At 41.2% G+C, this 16,432-nt stretch overlaps 1 protein-coding gene across 3 annotated transcripts in view; it reads left to right on the forward strand.

Annotated features, from left to right (window-relative positions):
* Window positions 1-16,432, forward strand: part of PEX7 (peroxisomal biogenesis factor 7) — an 82,263-nt gene that overhangs the window by 59,649 nt on the left and 6,182 nt on the right. For 2 of the 3 annotated variants that reach the window (XM_073337426.1, XM_073337424.1), the window contains one exon: window positions 419-518. In XM_073337426.1, the coding sequence (XP_073193527.1) occupies window positions 419-518 (100 nt within the window). Of the gene's footprint in view, window positions 1-418; window positions 519-6,271; window positions 7,552-16,432 lie in introns of those variants that run through there. The other variant, XM_073337425.1, reaches the window with a different exon arrangement.

Here is a 16,432-nt window from a genome sequence, read left to right on the forward strand (position 1 = left end):
ATATTTATAAGCCATTTGTAATTTTCAGTAAACAGCCCCACATCAGACAATGCAGAAAAAAAAATTTTTGAGTTGCCCTGAAATGTGTGTCATAGATATAACTTGGCAGATATTAAGAGGAATTGGATCTTAATAAAGAAGGCCAGCCTACCACTTTTTTTACAGATTATCTGTAGTGCAGATCATTGGTGCCAGCTCTGTTATCTCAGTTTCCGTAATGGGATAAAGGAGATGGTTTTCCTTAATGAAGTCCTTAGATCAGCAAAGGGTTTTGCAGAAATGGGATTAATTGTATTCCTTAAGTGGGTGGGTTTGGTTTTTAAAAGGTTCTGGCAGCATCAGGCATATCAGTATCCTGCATTATATTTTTTAAATGCCCTTTCAGTTACCATCATTGTTTGTTTTTTTGTTTCTGTAGATTCTGGGACTTTTCCAAGCCTAACCCCTTACTGGAGACTGTGGAGCATCATACAGAGTTTACATGTGGACTAGATTTAAGCCTTCACAACCATGGTCAGGTAACAGATAAGATGATTTTATGTTTCACTTGTCTATTACAGCCAATATAATCACAGCTGAATTGCAGACTCCATCATGAGCAGCAGCCATCGGTTTGTAGAATGCCTCAGGCAAAGGGTCTGGCTGAATGCAGGTTAAAATAAAACACATGTAGTGCCATTTTTATTTGAGAAATGATTACTTGTCTGTAGATGGTGGCCTGGGAAGAAGCTGCAAAAGCAGGCAGAGTTGAAATCCATATTGATTGCAGGTGGAAGCAAAAATTACTTTGATTTGGGAGCGAGAGTACTAGAGAAGGTGCCAAGTTCAGATCTAGTGTTCAGACCTGCAAAAAGAAAAGGAGGACTTGTGGCACCTTAGAGACTAACAAATTTATTTGAGCATAAGCTTTCGTGAGCGACAGCTCACTTCATTGGATGCATTCAGTGGAAAATACAGTAGGGAGATTTATATACAAGGAGAACATGAAACAATGGGTGTTACCATACACACTGTAAGGAGAGTGATTAGGTAAGGTGAGCTATTACCAGCAGGAGAGTGGGGGGGAGGGGGCAGGGGCAGGGGAACCTTTTGTAGTGGTAATCAAGGTGGGCCATTTCCAGCAGTTGACAAGAATATCTGAGGAACAGCGGTGGGAGAGGGGATAAACATGGGGAAATAGTTTTACTTTGTGTAATGACCCATCCACACCCAGTCTCTATTCAAGCCTAAGTTAATTGTATCCAGTTTGCAAATTAATTCCAATTCAGCAGTCTCTCGTTGGAGTCTGTTTTTGAAGTTTTTTTGTTGAAGAATTGCCACTTTTAGGTCTGTAATCAAGTGACCAAAGAGATTGAAGTGTTCTCCGACTGGTTTTTGAATGTTATAATTCTTGACGTCTGATTTGTGTCCATTTATTCTTTTACGTAGAGACTGTCCAGTTTGGCCAGTGTACACGGCAGAGGGGCACTGCTGGCACATGATGGCATATATCACATTGGTAGATGCGCAGGTGAACGAGCCTCTGATTGTGTGGCTGATGTTATTAGGCCCTATGATGGTGTCCCCAAAATAGATATGTGGACACAGTTGGCAACAGGCTTTGTTGCAAGGATAGGTTCCTGGGTTAGTGGTTCTGTTGTGTGGTGTGTGGTTGCTAGTGAATATTTGCTTCAGGTTGGGGAGCTGTCTGTAAGCAAGGACTGGCCTGTCTCCCAAGGTCTGTGAGAGTGATGGGTCGTCCTTCAGGATAGGTTGTAGATCCTTGATGATGCATTGGAGAGGTTTTAGTTGGGGGCTGAAGGTGATGGCTAGTGGCGTTCTGTTATTTTCTTTGTTGGGCCTGTCCTGTAGTAGGTAACTTCTGGGTACTCTTCTGGCTCTGTCAATCTGTTTCTTCACTTCAGCAGGTGGGTGTTCAGACCTGGTTAGAGATGGGCCAGTCATTAAATATGGATCCAGTACTAGGAATGAACTTCTCCAAAGTTCAAGAATGCTTGGATGTTGCCTTTTGCTTTAAGCCCACCTCTAGAGGAGACGAAATACATTATTTTAATTGTAGAAATCCGAAACATTAATGTCCTGGGGGATGAGATTTGGTAAATCAAGGCTAATCATTTGAGTATTGATTGTCCTGGGGTTACGTGATAGTCTACATCTGTGTAATAGTTTAGGAACTGGAGTAAAGCCGAGTAAACTCACCCTTTGGCAGTGGATAATATATACATACAGATGGTATTACATTTAACTGCTCCTGAGTTTGTGCAACAGAAAAAGGGAAGTGATGGCTTATAGGTGACTCATACGCTTTGTATGTATTTGGTTTTAATCTGTTGTGTGACATCCAGCTATCATAGCAATGAGTGCTGTAAAAATGCTGAAATAAAGAAATATGTATAATGAAGTCAAAATATAATTAAGAAGTAATTGAAATAAATCTTTGAAATGAACACATATAGCATTTCAGTGGCTTCCAGTTTGAATATCTGTTGCCTCTCTCTAACTTCCACTTTGAACCTTTTCTTGATAGTTTAAAGATTTGGAATGTGTATCTAAGAGCAATACTATTAGTACAGTTGTAGTTGTTTAAGCCAAGAGGGTGGGTGAGCTGTAGTGCAAATTGTATGAATCAGTTTGCTTTGTCAGAAAATTAAGGATACAGGGTTTATTTAACCAGACATGACTGGATTTTTTGCCCCCAGGTTGTATTTAGATATCTCTCAATACTGAAATAATTGAAACTTGATTCTGTTTACTGTACAGCTGAGGCAGGTACAGCATGTTGCCTACCGTGCACAAATCAAATGGAAATGGTATTCTGGTATATAATAAACATCATTTCTCCCAATATCCGAAATATCCTAGACCAAACAGTGGGCTGTTATTACCCTGTACAGATGCCTACATCATCTAACTTCAAAAAAACTTTTTTAGATCATAGTAGGGGGAGGCTCCTGGGTAATTGAGAGAACTATGCAAGATGAACAAACAGAATTCCAAATTAGGCTCAGACTACACTCGGTTTTTATTTTTTGTTTACAAACTGTGTTCAAACATTTGTCCAACTAGAACAGCTTGTGACATGGCGTGGGCAGCTAGTGTCAGGGCAGGTCTGTAATTAAGAAGCTGTGCCGCTGTAGCGTTTTCTGGCAGCATGGTTAATCCACCTCTGCGAGAGGCGGAAGCTGTATTGATGGGTGAAGCCCTTCCATGGACAGTGATGTATCTATGTGCGTTTGTAGTGTAGACCTGGCCTCACTGAGGCCAAATGGTTTTAAATGTTTAAAAACCCACGAAAAGATTGGGTAGAGACTTTTATCATAGGGCCTTTTCCCTATACAATACTGCCCTTCCCTAGTTTTTCTGCTCATAGGCCTAGGGCTCTTTTGAGGCTCACCTGGGTATGTATTTAGACACCACTTAAAGGAAAGCGTGCTTTAGACTTGAATTCAGACTACACCATGGAATCACCTACGGCTGTTCCAAAGCTCAGAGAAAACATAGTTGCAAATTGAGTGGCTGTGTAGTTTGTCTATACAGTGTTCAATGGGTCTGGCTTCAGAGGAGGCCTTCTGGCACATTCTCTTCTAGAGTGGAACTTCATTCACGGGGTTAATTTCACCTATAATGAACAGTAGTACTATACATAATGGAAATAAGGCACATCCTACAACCATATCATGTTCCAACTCATATCATACGGTCCCTCTCTTCTTCTTTGGTTGGTTTTTGTATTGTAATAGCTCTTAGGAGCTCTTGTGATGAACCATGATCCCATTGTGCAAGGTGCTATACAAAAACAGAAGAAAAAGACAGTGGTGAGCCCATCTGAACTAGCTAAGGGATGTGCCAAATGTCATTTTGTTGGGGCAGATTGTGCCAAGGCAGTTGAACAGTTGAGCTTGGGGTAGGTTATATCAACTAACAGAGGAGGTTCACACTATGTAAGCCTTTCAAAGAAGTAGTTGTTGCTAGCAGGGAAGTAATCTTAAAACTTGTTAGGGGGCAACTTGATTGAAAATCAACAGAAGTTCGTGTTTTGCAATTTGAGCAGGACGTTGCAATCATGAATTAGTGTTTAATCAGCTCTTATTTGTGTGACTTAGACAATAGCCATGTCATAAATATAAAGAGAAGGGTAAACACCTTTAAAACCCCTCCTGGCCAGAGGAAAAACCCTTTCACCTGTAAAGGGTTAAGAAGCTAGGATAACCTTGCTGGCACCTGACCAAAATGACCAATGAGGAGACAAGATACTTTCAAAGCTGGAGGGGGGGAGAAACAAAGGCTCTCTCTGTCTGTGTGATGCTTTTGCTGGGAACAGAAAAGGAATGGAGTCTTAGAACTTAGTAAGTAATCTAGCTAGATATGCATTAGTTTCTGTTTTGTTTAAATGGCTGATAAAATAAGCTGTGCTGAATGGAATGTATATTCCTGTTTTTGTGTCTTTTTGTAACTTAAGGTTTTGCCTAGAGGGATTCTCTATGTTTTGAATCTGATTACCCTGTAAGGTATTTACCATCCTGATTTTACAGAGGTGATTCTTTTTACTTTCTCGTCAATTAAAATTCTTCTTTTAAGAACCTGATTGCTTTTTCATTGTTCTTAAGATCCAAGGGTTTGGGTCTGTGTTCACCTATGCAAATTGGTGAGGATTTTTATCAAGCCTTCCGCAGGAAAGGGGGTGTAGGGTTTGGGGAGGATATTGAGGGGGGAAGATGTTTCCAAGCGGGCTCTTTCACTGTTATATATTTGTTAGATGCTTGGTGGTGGCAGCAATAAAGTTCAAGGGCAAAAGGTAAAATAGTTTGTACCTTGGGGAAGTTTTAACCTAAGCTGGTAAAAATAAGCTTAGGGCGTTTTCATGCGGGTCCCCACATCTGTACCCTAGAGTTCAGAGTGTGGAAGGAACCTTGACAAGCCACAAATAGCAAAGTTTAAAAGTACAGCTACATTGAACATCCAATTCATCTTGTCATGACACTGAACTTATTTCTACAAGAGTATGAAGAAATAAGGAATATTACTTTGCATATCATAAATTGCATGAAATTGTGGACTTTTGTTGTTCTAAAGCTGCCTAATGTTCCCTAATGCTCAAGGCAAACATGAGAAAAATGAGAGCCCTGGATTTTGTTTGAAAGCCTTTCTTCATTTCTGTGCCTACTTATCAGGTCTGCTCTGTACACCTCAGAGAGCACCCAGTGCAGTGTGTAAATGAATGCTTTCTATAAAGCAGGTTCTTTCTTTGGCGGCTGTCTGAGAACAGGATGAGGATTTCAAAAGGGTGGGGAATCCCTTCAGCTTCTCTTTACCGGATCTGTGAACTGTAAGCGGCAATTGAGTTTTCAAAATTGCAGTCCTGTGTGATTTTTAAAAGAACAATGGTGGTAACCATTTTCAAGCACTGATTAAAGGAAGAATGTATTAAACATAAGTGACAGCAACATATCAAATCAGAACAGGACGTTTACAATGTACAGTGCTGAAAAGTACAAGCTGGGGATTAAAAATGAATACAAAGAGGAATATGAAGAAGAATAAAAACACAATACTCCAGTTCGATTTGTTATTTAAATGCATGATCAGGCTTGGAATTTAAAATAGCTTGCATGCAACAGGGCACAAAGTGTGCATACTTGATTTGCATGCTTGTTTATTATGGTTGCTTGCATAATTATTGTAATTCTATATACAAAAGGATAAATGTCAAGTGGCCATTTGTACTGACAATTATGCATTTGTGCAATTCTAAGAGGTGTGGGAGTTAGATTCTCTTATTTTCTCTAGACCTTTTGTGCTGCTGCTGCATTTCCAGAGTTGTGGATTTCCCCGACACATGTCAGGTGGCATAGATCTGGTTTCCCTTCCACCCACTCAGTACCTGACATTCACTATTTTTTTCCCAATGAATGCATCCGATGAAGTGAGCTGTAGCTCACGAAAGCTTATGCTCAAATAAATTTGTTAGCCTCTAAGGTGCCACAAGTCTTCCTTTTCTTTTTGCGAATACAGACTAATACAGCTGCTACTCTGAAACCTGACACAGGGAGTGTATCAAGATTGAGAGATACATGGTCAGAGTGCTGCTGTGCTCCAGGTAGAATGTGGCTTCTTAAAAGCCATAGCTAGCCTATGTAGATTATGCCCAGAGGTCTGGCGAAGAATCTGGGCTTGGGTCTGAAGACCTTTCAGATGAATGCGGACACTGTTGATCACGTGACACAGAGTAGCGATTTTTCTTGGTGTTAATTTTCTTTCCTTCATCCCTCAGGCTGTTGTGCACTATACTACACACCAGCTGGTTGCATAGGTGCCGCCCTCCTCTCCAGAGAAGGGATTGCATTTCAGTGGGATTGTTTTCATATAAATTGTGAAGTGCTCTGGGCTCTTGCATAAAGGGTGCTATACAAATAATATTTTGCATTGTTCTGTAAATGTCTTCTAATTTGTGGGACTTTTGGTACAATATTTAATTTAAAAAAAAATCAAGAGAACAAATTAGAACATTCGTGGAAGTGATATTGTCAGGTTAAAACAAGCAGGCCCAAGTCATGAAGGGGAAAAGACATGTGACAGCAGGGTGCAAAGGGAGCAGCACGGTAAGAGGAATGGGCACTGACCCTCTGCAATAGGAGCACATAATAGTTTCCCTCCAACATTGTCTCATATCTGTATAGTTATCAGGATTTCAAGGTCCCTGTAAACAGTTTCTGTAGAGGGTTGGGTCCATTTAGCTTGTTAGGATTGCCACTCTGTTTTGTTTTTAAACTCCTGCAACTTTTTGTGGATGCACATGCAGCTTGATGGTCAACTCTTCACAATGAAATGAGACCTGCTTATTTTGGTCTGTCTTTCAGTGGCAACGATATTTGAATGATGCTTACTCTCGGGGGTGTAATGCAGTTTGTGATGGTGATACAGTTCTTTGCTCTCGTAGATGGCACTGACAGTCTGCAATTAGAGCATATAATAGTTTCCCTCCAACATTGCCTCATATCTGTATAGTTATCAGGATTTCAATGTCCCTGTAAATTCCACCATTAATGCAGTTTTATTGATACCTTCACTGAGGAACAACCCCAAAATCTAGGTCAGTATCCACCATTGGCAACAAATAAAGGCCATTGGACGCTGTAAGCCTAACCTTTTTGCTCACTGTGTCATAGATGACATAGAGTAGAGGTTTCCCCTGGTGTGCATTTCCGTTCCTCCATCCCCCAGACCGTGTGTAGGTACAAGTTGTCTGAATGGGTTACTCCCTCCATCCAAAGGATATTTCAGTGGGATTGTTTGCAAGTGGCCTCCCTACCAGCCACTCAGAATGGTTGCTAACAGCCACATTCACGTGTTTCAGTACTTGTGGAATGGGTGAATAATGGCTCTTTGCAGAAAGAAGTTCAGTTTTTTAGGACCAAATATGAATTCAAACGGTGTCTTCAGTGGAGATGGTGTACTAGGTGTTCTGTTTGTATTTACACCCCAGTCTGTTGTAACTAACTGTTGTAAAGCTGGAATTGTATTTTGTGGAAACTTTACTGGAAGATGCATAAACTTCCTTTGCTCCTTTTTTTGTTGTTTGGGGTATTTTTGTGTCTTGTTTGTTCTTTCTTTGCACACATACAAGTTGTGGAATTTAGAAGTTCCACATGACTGTTGAAGCTTTCGTGCCCCTAGAACAGGGGTGGGTGAACTTTTTGGCCCGAGGGCCACATCTGGGTATGAAAGTTGTATGGCAGGCCATGAATGCTCACAAAATTGGGAGTTGGGGTGCGGGAGGAGGTGAGGGCTCTGGCTGGGGGTGTGGGCTTGGGGGTGGGGCCAGAAATGAGTTCAGGGTACGGGAGGGGGCTCCGGGCTGGGGCAGGAGGTTGGGCTGCAGGTGGGGGGGGAGGGGGGAGGGCTGCAGCTGGCAGGGCGGGCTCTGGGGTGCAGGAGGATGGGACTGAGCGGTTCGGAGTGTGGGAGGGGGATCAGGGCTGGGGCAAGGGGTGGGGCACTGGAGGGGGGAAGGGGCACAGGCTCCGGACGGTGCTTACCTCAGGTAGCTCACGGAAGCAGCGGCATTTCCCCCCTCCGGCTCCTACGCAGTGGTGCGGCCAGGCGCCTCTATGCAGTGCCCCATCCGCAGGCGCCATCCTGCAGCTCTCATCAGCCTTTGTTCTTGGCCAATCGGAGCTGTGGAGGCAGCGCTTGGGGCAGCGTGCGGAGCCCCCTGGCTGCCACTACACGTAGGAGCTGGAGGCGGACATACTGCTGCTTCTGAGAGCCATGCGGGGTGGGGAAACCCCTAGACCCTGCTCCCCGGCAGAAGCTCGAGGGCCGGATTAAAACATCTGAAGGGCCGGATGTAGCCCCCGGGTTGTAGTGTGCCCACCCCTGCCCTAGAAACATTTCACTAATTATATCTTCCCCCCCTCTTATGGCCTTTCTCAGCCACTTCTTTAAACCTCTCAAGGCATTCCAGGTAAAGTTTTACTGTTTGAAACTCCTTGAGAGAAAAGTTTCAGAGTAGCAGCCGTGTTAGTCTGTATTCGAAAAAAGAAAAGGAGGACTTGTGGCACCTTAGAGACTAACAAATTTATTTGAGCATAAGCTTTCATGAGCTACAGCTCACTTCATCAGATGAATTCAGTGGAAAATACAGTGGGGAGATTTATATACATAGAGAACATGAAACAATGGGTGTTACCATACACACTGTAGGAGAGTGATCACTTAAGGTGAGCTATTAACAGCAGGAGAGCTGGGGGGGAACCTTTTGTAGTGATAATCAAGGTGGGCCATTTCCAGCAGTTGACAAGAATGTCTGAGGAACGGAGTGCGGGGGGGAATAAGATGAACAAGAGACTGATGTCTCTCTGTATCTATACGAGTTTTTTCATGAAGTTGATCAAGCATTCTTACAACTACAATACCCACCTGCTGAAGTGAAGAAACAGATTGACAGAGCCAGAAGAGTACCCAGAAGTCACCTACTACAGGACAGGCCCAACAAAGAAAATAACAGAACGCCACTAGCCATCACCTTCAGCCACCAACTAAAACCTCTCCAACGCATCATCAAGGATCTACAACCTATCCTGAAGAACAACCCATCACTCTCACAGATCTCGGGAGACAGGCCAGTCCTTGCTTACAGACAGCCCCCCAACCTGAAGCAAATACCAGCAACCACACAACAGAACCACTAACCCAGGAACCTATCCTTGCAACAAAGCCCATTGCCAACTGTGTCCACATATCTATTCAGGGGACACCATCATAGGGCCTAATCACATCAGCCACGCTGTCAGAGGCTCATTCACCTGCACATCCACCAATGTGTAATATGCCATCATGTGCCAGCAGTGCCCCTCTGCCATGTACATTGGCCAAACTGGGCAGTCTCTATGTAAAAGAATAAATGGACAAAAATCAGACGTCAAGAATTATAACATTCAAAAACCAGTTGGAGAACATTCAATCTCTCTGGTCACTCAATTAGAGACCTAAAAGTGGCAATTCTTCAACAAAAAAACTTCAAAAACAGACTCCAACGAGAGACTGCTGAATTGGAATTAATTTGCAAACTGGATACAATTAACTTAGGCTTGAATAGAGACTGGGAGTGGATGGGTCATTACACAAAGTAAAACTCCTCTCCGCCCCCCCCCCCCATTCCTCAGACATTCTTGTCAACTGCTGGAAATGGCCCGCCTTGATTATCACTACAAAAGGCCCCCCACACACATTCTCCTGCTGGTAATAGCTCACCTTAAGTGATCACACTCTCCTTACAGTGTGTATGGTAACACCCATTGTTTCATGTTCTCTATGTATATAAATCTCCCCACTGTATTTTCCAGTGAATGCATCCAATGAAGTGAGCTGTAGCTCACGAAAGCTTATGCTCAAATATATTTGTTAGTCTCTAAGGTGCCACAAGTACTCCTTTTCTTTTTGAGAGAAAAAGATCCCATTTTTTGTTCAATTTGTGTATGGATTTCTTGGCTGGCTTTCTTAGTCATTATGAATGTTATTGGGGAATCCCTTTGTAGGCCTTTACAAACATCCCTTTTGTTTGGGTAAAATTCATCCTTGTGCATAAGGAACCACTGCAAGACAAGACCTTATGTGCAACTTGCCCCCACACACAAACACCAGGCTGCTAAAATGAGACTTAAGTGGTACATAGGCCTAGAGCTGGCCTAAATTTCACCCTTTGTCATTTGGTATTTTTAAACTGTCCCAGTATAGGTAGTCTTTCACCTGTGAAGTGGAAGGGTTAATATCAGCACATTAGACCTCAGTTTTGTGAAAGCTATAGTTGCTACAGCCATCATAAAGTTCCGTGGAAGCTATAATGTCACTATACTGGAAGGGGTTGTCATATCAGCAGTCAAATATTTCCATCTCTTTGATTTTAAAGTGTTATGAAAAGTGCACGGATCACCATCTTATTCAACAGATTTTTCACCTTGATTGTGTGTTCAAACTCATCGGATCTAGTGACTATAAAGCTTTGACTGCTTTTTAATTTGGTTTACCATGCTGAGCCAACACAGCAGAGTGTGAGCTGGATTCTGATTCTTTAATAAAACTGTTTGCTTAGTGCCAATGAGTTATATCAGTGCAACTTGATGGAAGACAAACAGGGTTTCATGAAGAGAACATTTGACCTGTACAACTGTTAATTACTGGTGATTATTTAAAAAAAAATGAAACCTTACTTGACTCTTAGATACAAAGATGGAGATTGCAAGGCTGGGGGTTAGGAAGCATGTTGTTTTGCTTGTAAACTGAATATATTTGATATGGAGTCACTGAGAAACAATAAACACGGACCCCTCACAATGCCACTTTTAGAGTGTCATATGTCAGCATAGAATGGCAAATTAAAGTTTGGATTAAACCTTTCTACAACACTGCATTGATTTTATCCGTAACTAAAGGATGGACCTGGGTTCTTTAAAATAGCTCTTTAAAGATTCTTTTCTTTAAACTATCTAACTGTGCAAGAGTGCATCCATTGTTGCAAATAGTTTTGAAAGCCCTCTGCACTTCACTGCCAGACTTGTCTTTCAGACCTGCAACTCAGACAAATTTAGACAGCACATCCTTCCTTCACCGTTAAGGTGTATTAACTGTTGTGTTTAGAAGATTGTTTCAAGTCTACAGAATCAGCTCCCCTTTACATATTCCATATCAGATCAAGAAAACAACTGTCTTCTATCTTTTGAAATAGATCCTAGCCAGTTTGTATAACATTCTAGAGGCTTGATCATGAAGCTAGTCAGTTCCTGTTTTCAGCTCCATGCTTTGTGACACTTTTTAATTGTCTGAAAAACAGGAGCAATGCCCCCTCCAAATCTCTTCCCTTCTTGGGAGAGTAATACATTTCTTTAGCAATGTTTGGGACATTACTATTTCTGGGCAGTGTATATAATTTGAATCCAGGTCTATGTAAGAACTTCTGGCCAGTTTTTTTTTCTGTATTCATCACAAATGATTATACAAATTAGAAACAATGTGTAATTTGAAAAATACGACACACAAACTAAAATGCTTGCAAATGAATTTTTTTCTTTTACGAAATTACAATATGCACCTCTCAATTTATGCATGAGGGTAGGGTTCAGTTACAGTTCATCTCTGATGCCTCTTGACCAAACATAGAGTCACAGTAATACTTGGGCTTTTCTAATCCAAGATGGAACCCCTTATTATTTTAAACCAATAGATGCATACCTCAAACCCAGCAGGTTAAGTGCATGGGGGAGGGGGTTAGTGCCACATGGCAAGGGACTTCGCTTACAACCATTTGCCTTTATCCCTTGTTCTTAAATTCACTTAAACCCCCTTTTTGTTAATAAATTGTTTTACTTTTAATCTAAACCTGCCTAGTGCTGTTGAAGTGACTGCTAGCTCCAGTTAAAGTAATAAGCTGTGCTTTTGTCTCTTTAAAGAAGCAATGAACCTTATTACTACTTTGAGTGTTCCAGGAGAGGGCTGAACACTTCAGGGCAGACAGTTGGGGGAAATTTGGGACTTAAGAGTGTGTTGGGAGTCACCCTGTAAGTAGTAACCAAGGCTGGTGGAGACCAGCGTGGGGCTGTTGTGTTGTAGGCAGGCTGCTAGGGGCAGAGTGTTGAACCAGGACTGCACCACACACAGATTCAGGAACCTCCATTCCTGTCTGCTGGCTGTTGGTGTCCAGGCTCTGAGCCAGGGCACCAGAGCATTTAAGGCACCCAAGCTTACAGGGCAGGTTGTGAGATGACCTTTCACTGGTCTGGGTTGCACCCCAAAATGTTAGTGGATCTTCCTGCCATGACTTACCAAAGGTCAAGAGGAATGGGAGTGAAGGCAGAAGTGTTACCTACCCCTTGATTCACATTGTTGAAGAAATGGAATGGGGGAGGGAGGAATTGAGGGCAAAATTTCCTTTCCATTCTTGTCCGATTATGGGCTAGAAGAAATGGCCACCTGTCAAAATAAGTAGCAGGCCTAATAGCCATGTTTGTTAGCTTCACCAAACTTCCATCCCCTGTGTACGCAAGAGTGCTCAGGACCCTTTACAGATGTTTCATCATAATATAAGTAGCCCATAGAATTAAGCACAAAAAGAAGAAATGTTTCCTTGAGAAGAGGAGGAAGGGAAAGAATTGCAAATAGGAGTGAAAATGTAGCTACAATAACTTTTTTTAAAACCTATTGTAAAAGAAGAACTGTTATATGTCTTATTGAAACTCAGCATGGCAGAGACAAATGTGTAGAGTGTCAGGGTTCCTTCCCAACTCGGAACTCTAGGGTTGAAGTGACTGCTGTGGGGACCCGCATGAAAGACCTCCTAAGCTTATTCTTACCAACTTAGGTTAAAAACTTCCCCAGGGTACAAACTTTGCCTTGTCCTTGAACAGTATGCTGCCACCACCAAGTGTTTTAAACAAAGAACAGTGAAAGAGCCCCTTGGAGACTACTTCTCCCAAAATATCCCCCCAAGCCCTACACCCCCTTTCCTGGGGAAGGCTTGATAATAATCCTCACCAATTTGTACAGGTGAACACAGACCCAAACCCTTGGATCTGAAGAACAATGAAAAATCAATCAGGTTCTTAAAAGAAGAATTTTAATTAAAGAAAAGGTAAAAGAATCACCTCTGTAAAATCAGGATGGAAAATACTTTACAGGGTATTCAGATTCAAAACACAGAGGATCCCCCTCTGGGCAAAACCTTAAAGTTACAGAAAACAGGAATAAACCTCCCTCTTAAGACAGGGAAAATTCACATAAAACAAAAGATAAACTAATCCGCCTTGCCTGGCTTACGTATACTGGTTGCAGTATTGGAGACTTGGATTAGGATGGGTTGGAGAAAATGGATTTCTGTCTGGCCTCTCTCAGTCCCAAGAGAGAACAACCACTTAAACAAAGAGCACAAACAAAAGCCTTCTCTCCCGCCGCGCGCGCCCCCCCCCATTTTGAAAGTATCTTGTCCCCTTATTGGTCCTTTGGGTCAGGTGCCAGCCAGGTTAGCTGCGCTTCTTAACCTTTTACAGGTAACAGGATGTTGCCTCTGGCCAGGAGGGATTTCATCGCACGGTATACAGAAAGGTGGTTACCCTTCCCTTTATATTTATGACAAGCTACAATAACTTTTTTTAAAACCTGTTGTAAAAGAAGAATTGTGTTATGTCTTATTGAAACTCAGCAGGGCAGAGACAAATGTGGAGCTATTTCCACCCGTGAGTGGTCACCACATAAGAGACAATTGCCTGTCAACCTAAGATTTGACTGGAAACCCTGGAAGGATATCTAGTGAAATCACTTCTGCCGTCCTGACTGTTGTTCAGAAACTTATTCAACTGTGGCATTGACATTTCTTTGCCAGGGTAAAGAAAGTAATTTCTGGAGCCTAATGAAAATACAGTGTCATTATTTAGATACATGCATATCTTGCTGAGTTTCAGTAAGAGCTTTATGTTTTTGCAATTTTTAGTTATTTTCTGAAAAATAGTACTTGGTTATTGGGTTTGGGGGTTTAGTGCCACCTTAGAGTACCGCAAAAATCAACCACTATCTTGAAGGATTTTTCCTCTTTTCTTGATCCTAAACAGTAAAGAGACAGTATGTCATCTAGGTAATTACACTAGGCTGAATGGATTGCCCTAGGGTTCTGGAAAAGGTCTCCGTCTATTGCAAAGCAAGGCTGTAGTGATGAATAGAAGACAGAGGTCCTGAAATAAATCAGCTAGTGGGATAACTGAAATGGCTGTGATAAATAAAAGAATATTGGAATTAAATGAGTTGGTGGAAAACAGCATTACTATCAGACACTAGGATAAACACTTTAAAGTGAAACAGTCATCCCATGTTTTATGAGTCAAACTATGAATTTCCAGTGAAGAATTAGTTTTCTGAGACTGTATCTGTACAATTCATATTTTTGGCTTTACATGAAGGGGAATAAAGCAATGTCCAGTTTGATTTATCTGCTGCAAATATATTTGCCTATTCCAGAAAATTACCTGGCATGATATTTATACTGCAGCAATAATAAAAGTACACTCACTTATGCACTGACTGTCTGACCCTCCTTTGTTGCAGAGGCTGGCTGTGGGCATCTCCCAATCTCACAGCATATTTCAGTAGCACATATAGCAATACTTCATAACTTCACGTACACTGATAGCACATGCAATCCAACAGGGTATTCATGTTCACCGGATCAAGACTTTTAAAATGACACCTCACAAGTTATATTTTGTACAAAACATGTCATAATTATATGACAGTGGTGAATATGGGGGTTCCAGGATGCTCCTCTGAGGTACAGAGTGCCACAGACATTAACAAATGCATCCATTTTGTTAGATTGTGTTTGCGTCATGTAGTTGTAACAGTAAGCTAACAGATGGGAGCATTGGCACTTTTGGGGGGGGGGGAAGGGGCGTCTTTTTCAGCTGCATCCTTCCCTGAGCAATCAGTATTCATGGAATATCGTTATTTTACAATTAACCTTTAATTATTCCATTTCTCTCAACAATTTGTGATGGCAAAAAAATTGATACAATAGAACTGTATATTCCAGCACATAAGCAACATTGGTGTATTTGTCAGGTGTTCTGCAGCATATCTGTACAACGTTAATGAAAGTGTAGTGAAAATAGCTACCCAAAGCTAATTATTTGGTTTTTTTAAACGGTCGGAAGTATAAAAAACCCTGCCTTTTATATAGTAGCTTTCACCCAAAGATCAGAGTATTCTGCAGACTCTACCTACTGATATGCAGACTTGATCCAGGTCTGTTGAATTGAAGGCAAAGCTGTTTCAGCAACATTGTACAGTAGCTTTGGAATGAAAATGAATAATACTTTATATTTAAACTTCTTGTGAAGGGTTTTCAGTTATGAACAGTGGCTCAAATAATCTCTTCGTATACAATAAGATTATGTTCTATGGAATACCCTATTGAATACTGTTCTAAGTAAGAATTAGATAAACTTGTATAAAAAATATCAGGAAGTCGGTGGTTCGGGGTTTTTTTTTTTTTTAATTAAATACTGAAAGAAAAACTTGGAGCACTTCCAAAATTGTTGGGATATCTCTAGCTGGTGTACTAGGTACTTACACAGTCACCAAATCTGATAGAGCTCATATTCCAAATTATTCCTGTTCAGTTAGCACAAACACATAAGCTGTGGTTAATGTTGCATTAAAAGCTTGATCAAAATTATTGTTAAATCAATTGTGACAAAATATTTTACATTGTGTTGGCTTTCCCTCCCACTTAAGTTATAAAGCCATTGGCTTTATACAAATAAATTCATTGTATATTCACATCCTCACTAGATATTCTAGTACCATTAATAAAGAAAAACACTTCACACAGTTACTCACTAGGGCCTTCAGTGAGACTGTTCATGTGCTTAAAGTATTCAGATGCTTAAGTACCTTGCTGAATTGGGATTACAAGAGCCACCACATACTCTCTCAAACTGTAGTAGTTTTTATGGCATACATTTTAAGGGTGTAGTTTGTGTACCAAAATCCTAATGAAAGTCACCCAGCTGTTTTGGAACATAGGTAATCCCATCGAACATAGAATTCCTTGGATGATTGGGATGCCATCTATACATTGTTGTTCATTGTAAACCTACCGAAATATTAAATAAGAATGTCTTAGTTTAACTGTCTCTTGATTTTTCTGACTGGAATTTACCAAAGCAAAGGATAATTACAACTTCGACTTCATAAGGTTCTTCCTCTCTTCATTCATTAAAAGGTGGAGCCTTGGAAAACTTTACATAAAATGCGGGTTGTTACAAAAACACAGAAACCCATTTAGTTGGCATATTTGTATTGAATAATCCAGTAAAACCACACCACTCTTGAAATTAATCTCCATAGTCATCTCCACCTACACAATATAGAAATCATTTGTTTCTGTGCC

This window comes from Lepidochelys kempii, chromosome 3, assembly GCF_965140265.1.
Source record: "Lepidochelys kempii isolate rLepKem1 chromosome 3, rLepKem1.hap2, whole genome shotgun sequence".
Taxonomy (NCBI): domain Eukaryota; kingdom Metazoa; phylum Chordata; order Testudines; family Cheloniidae; genus Lepidochelys; species Lepidochelys kempii.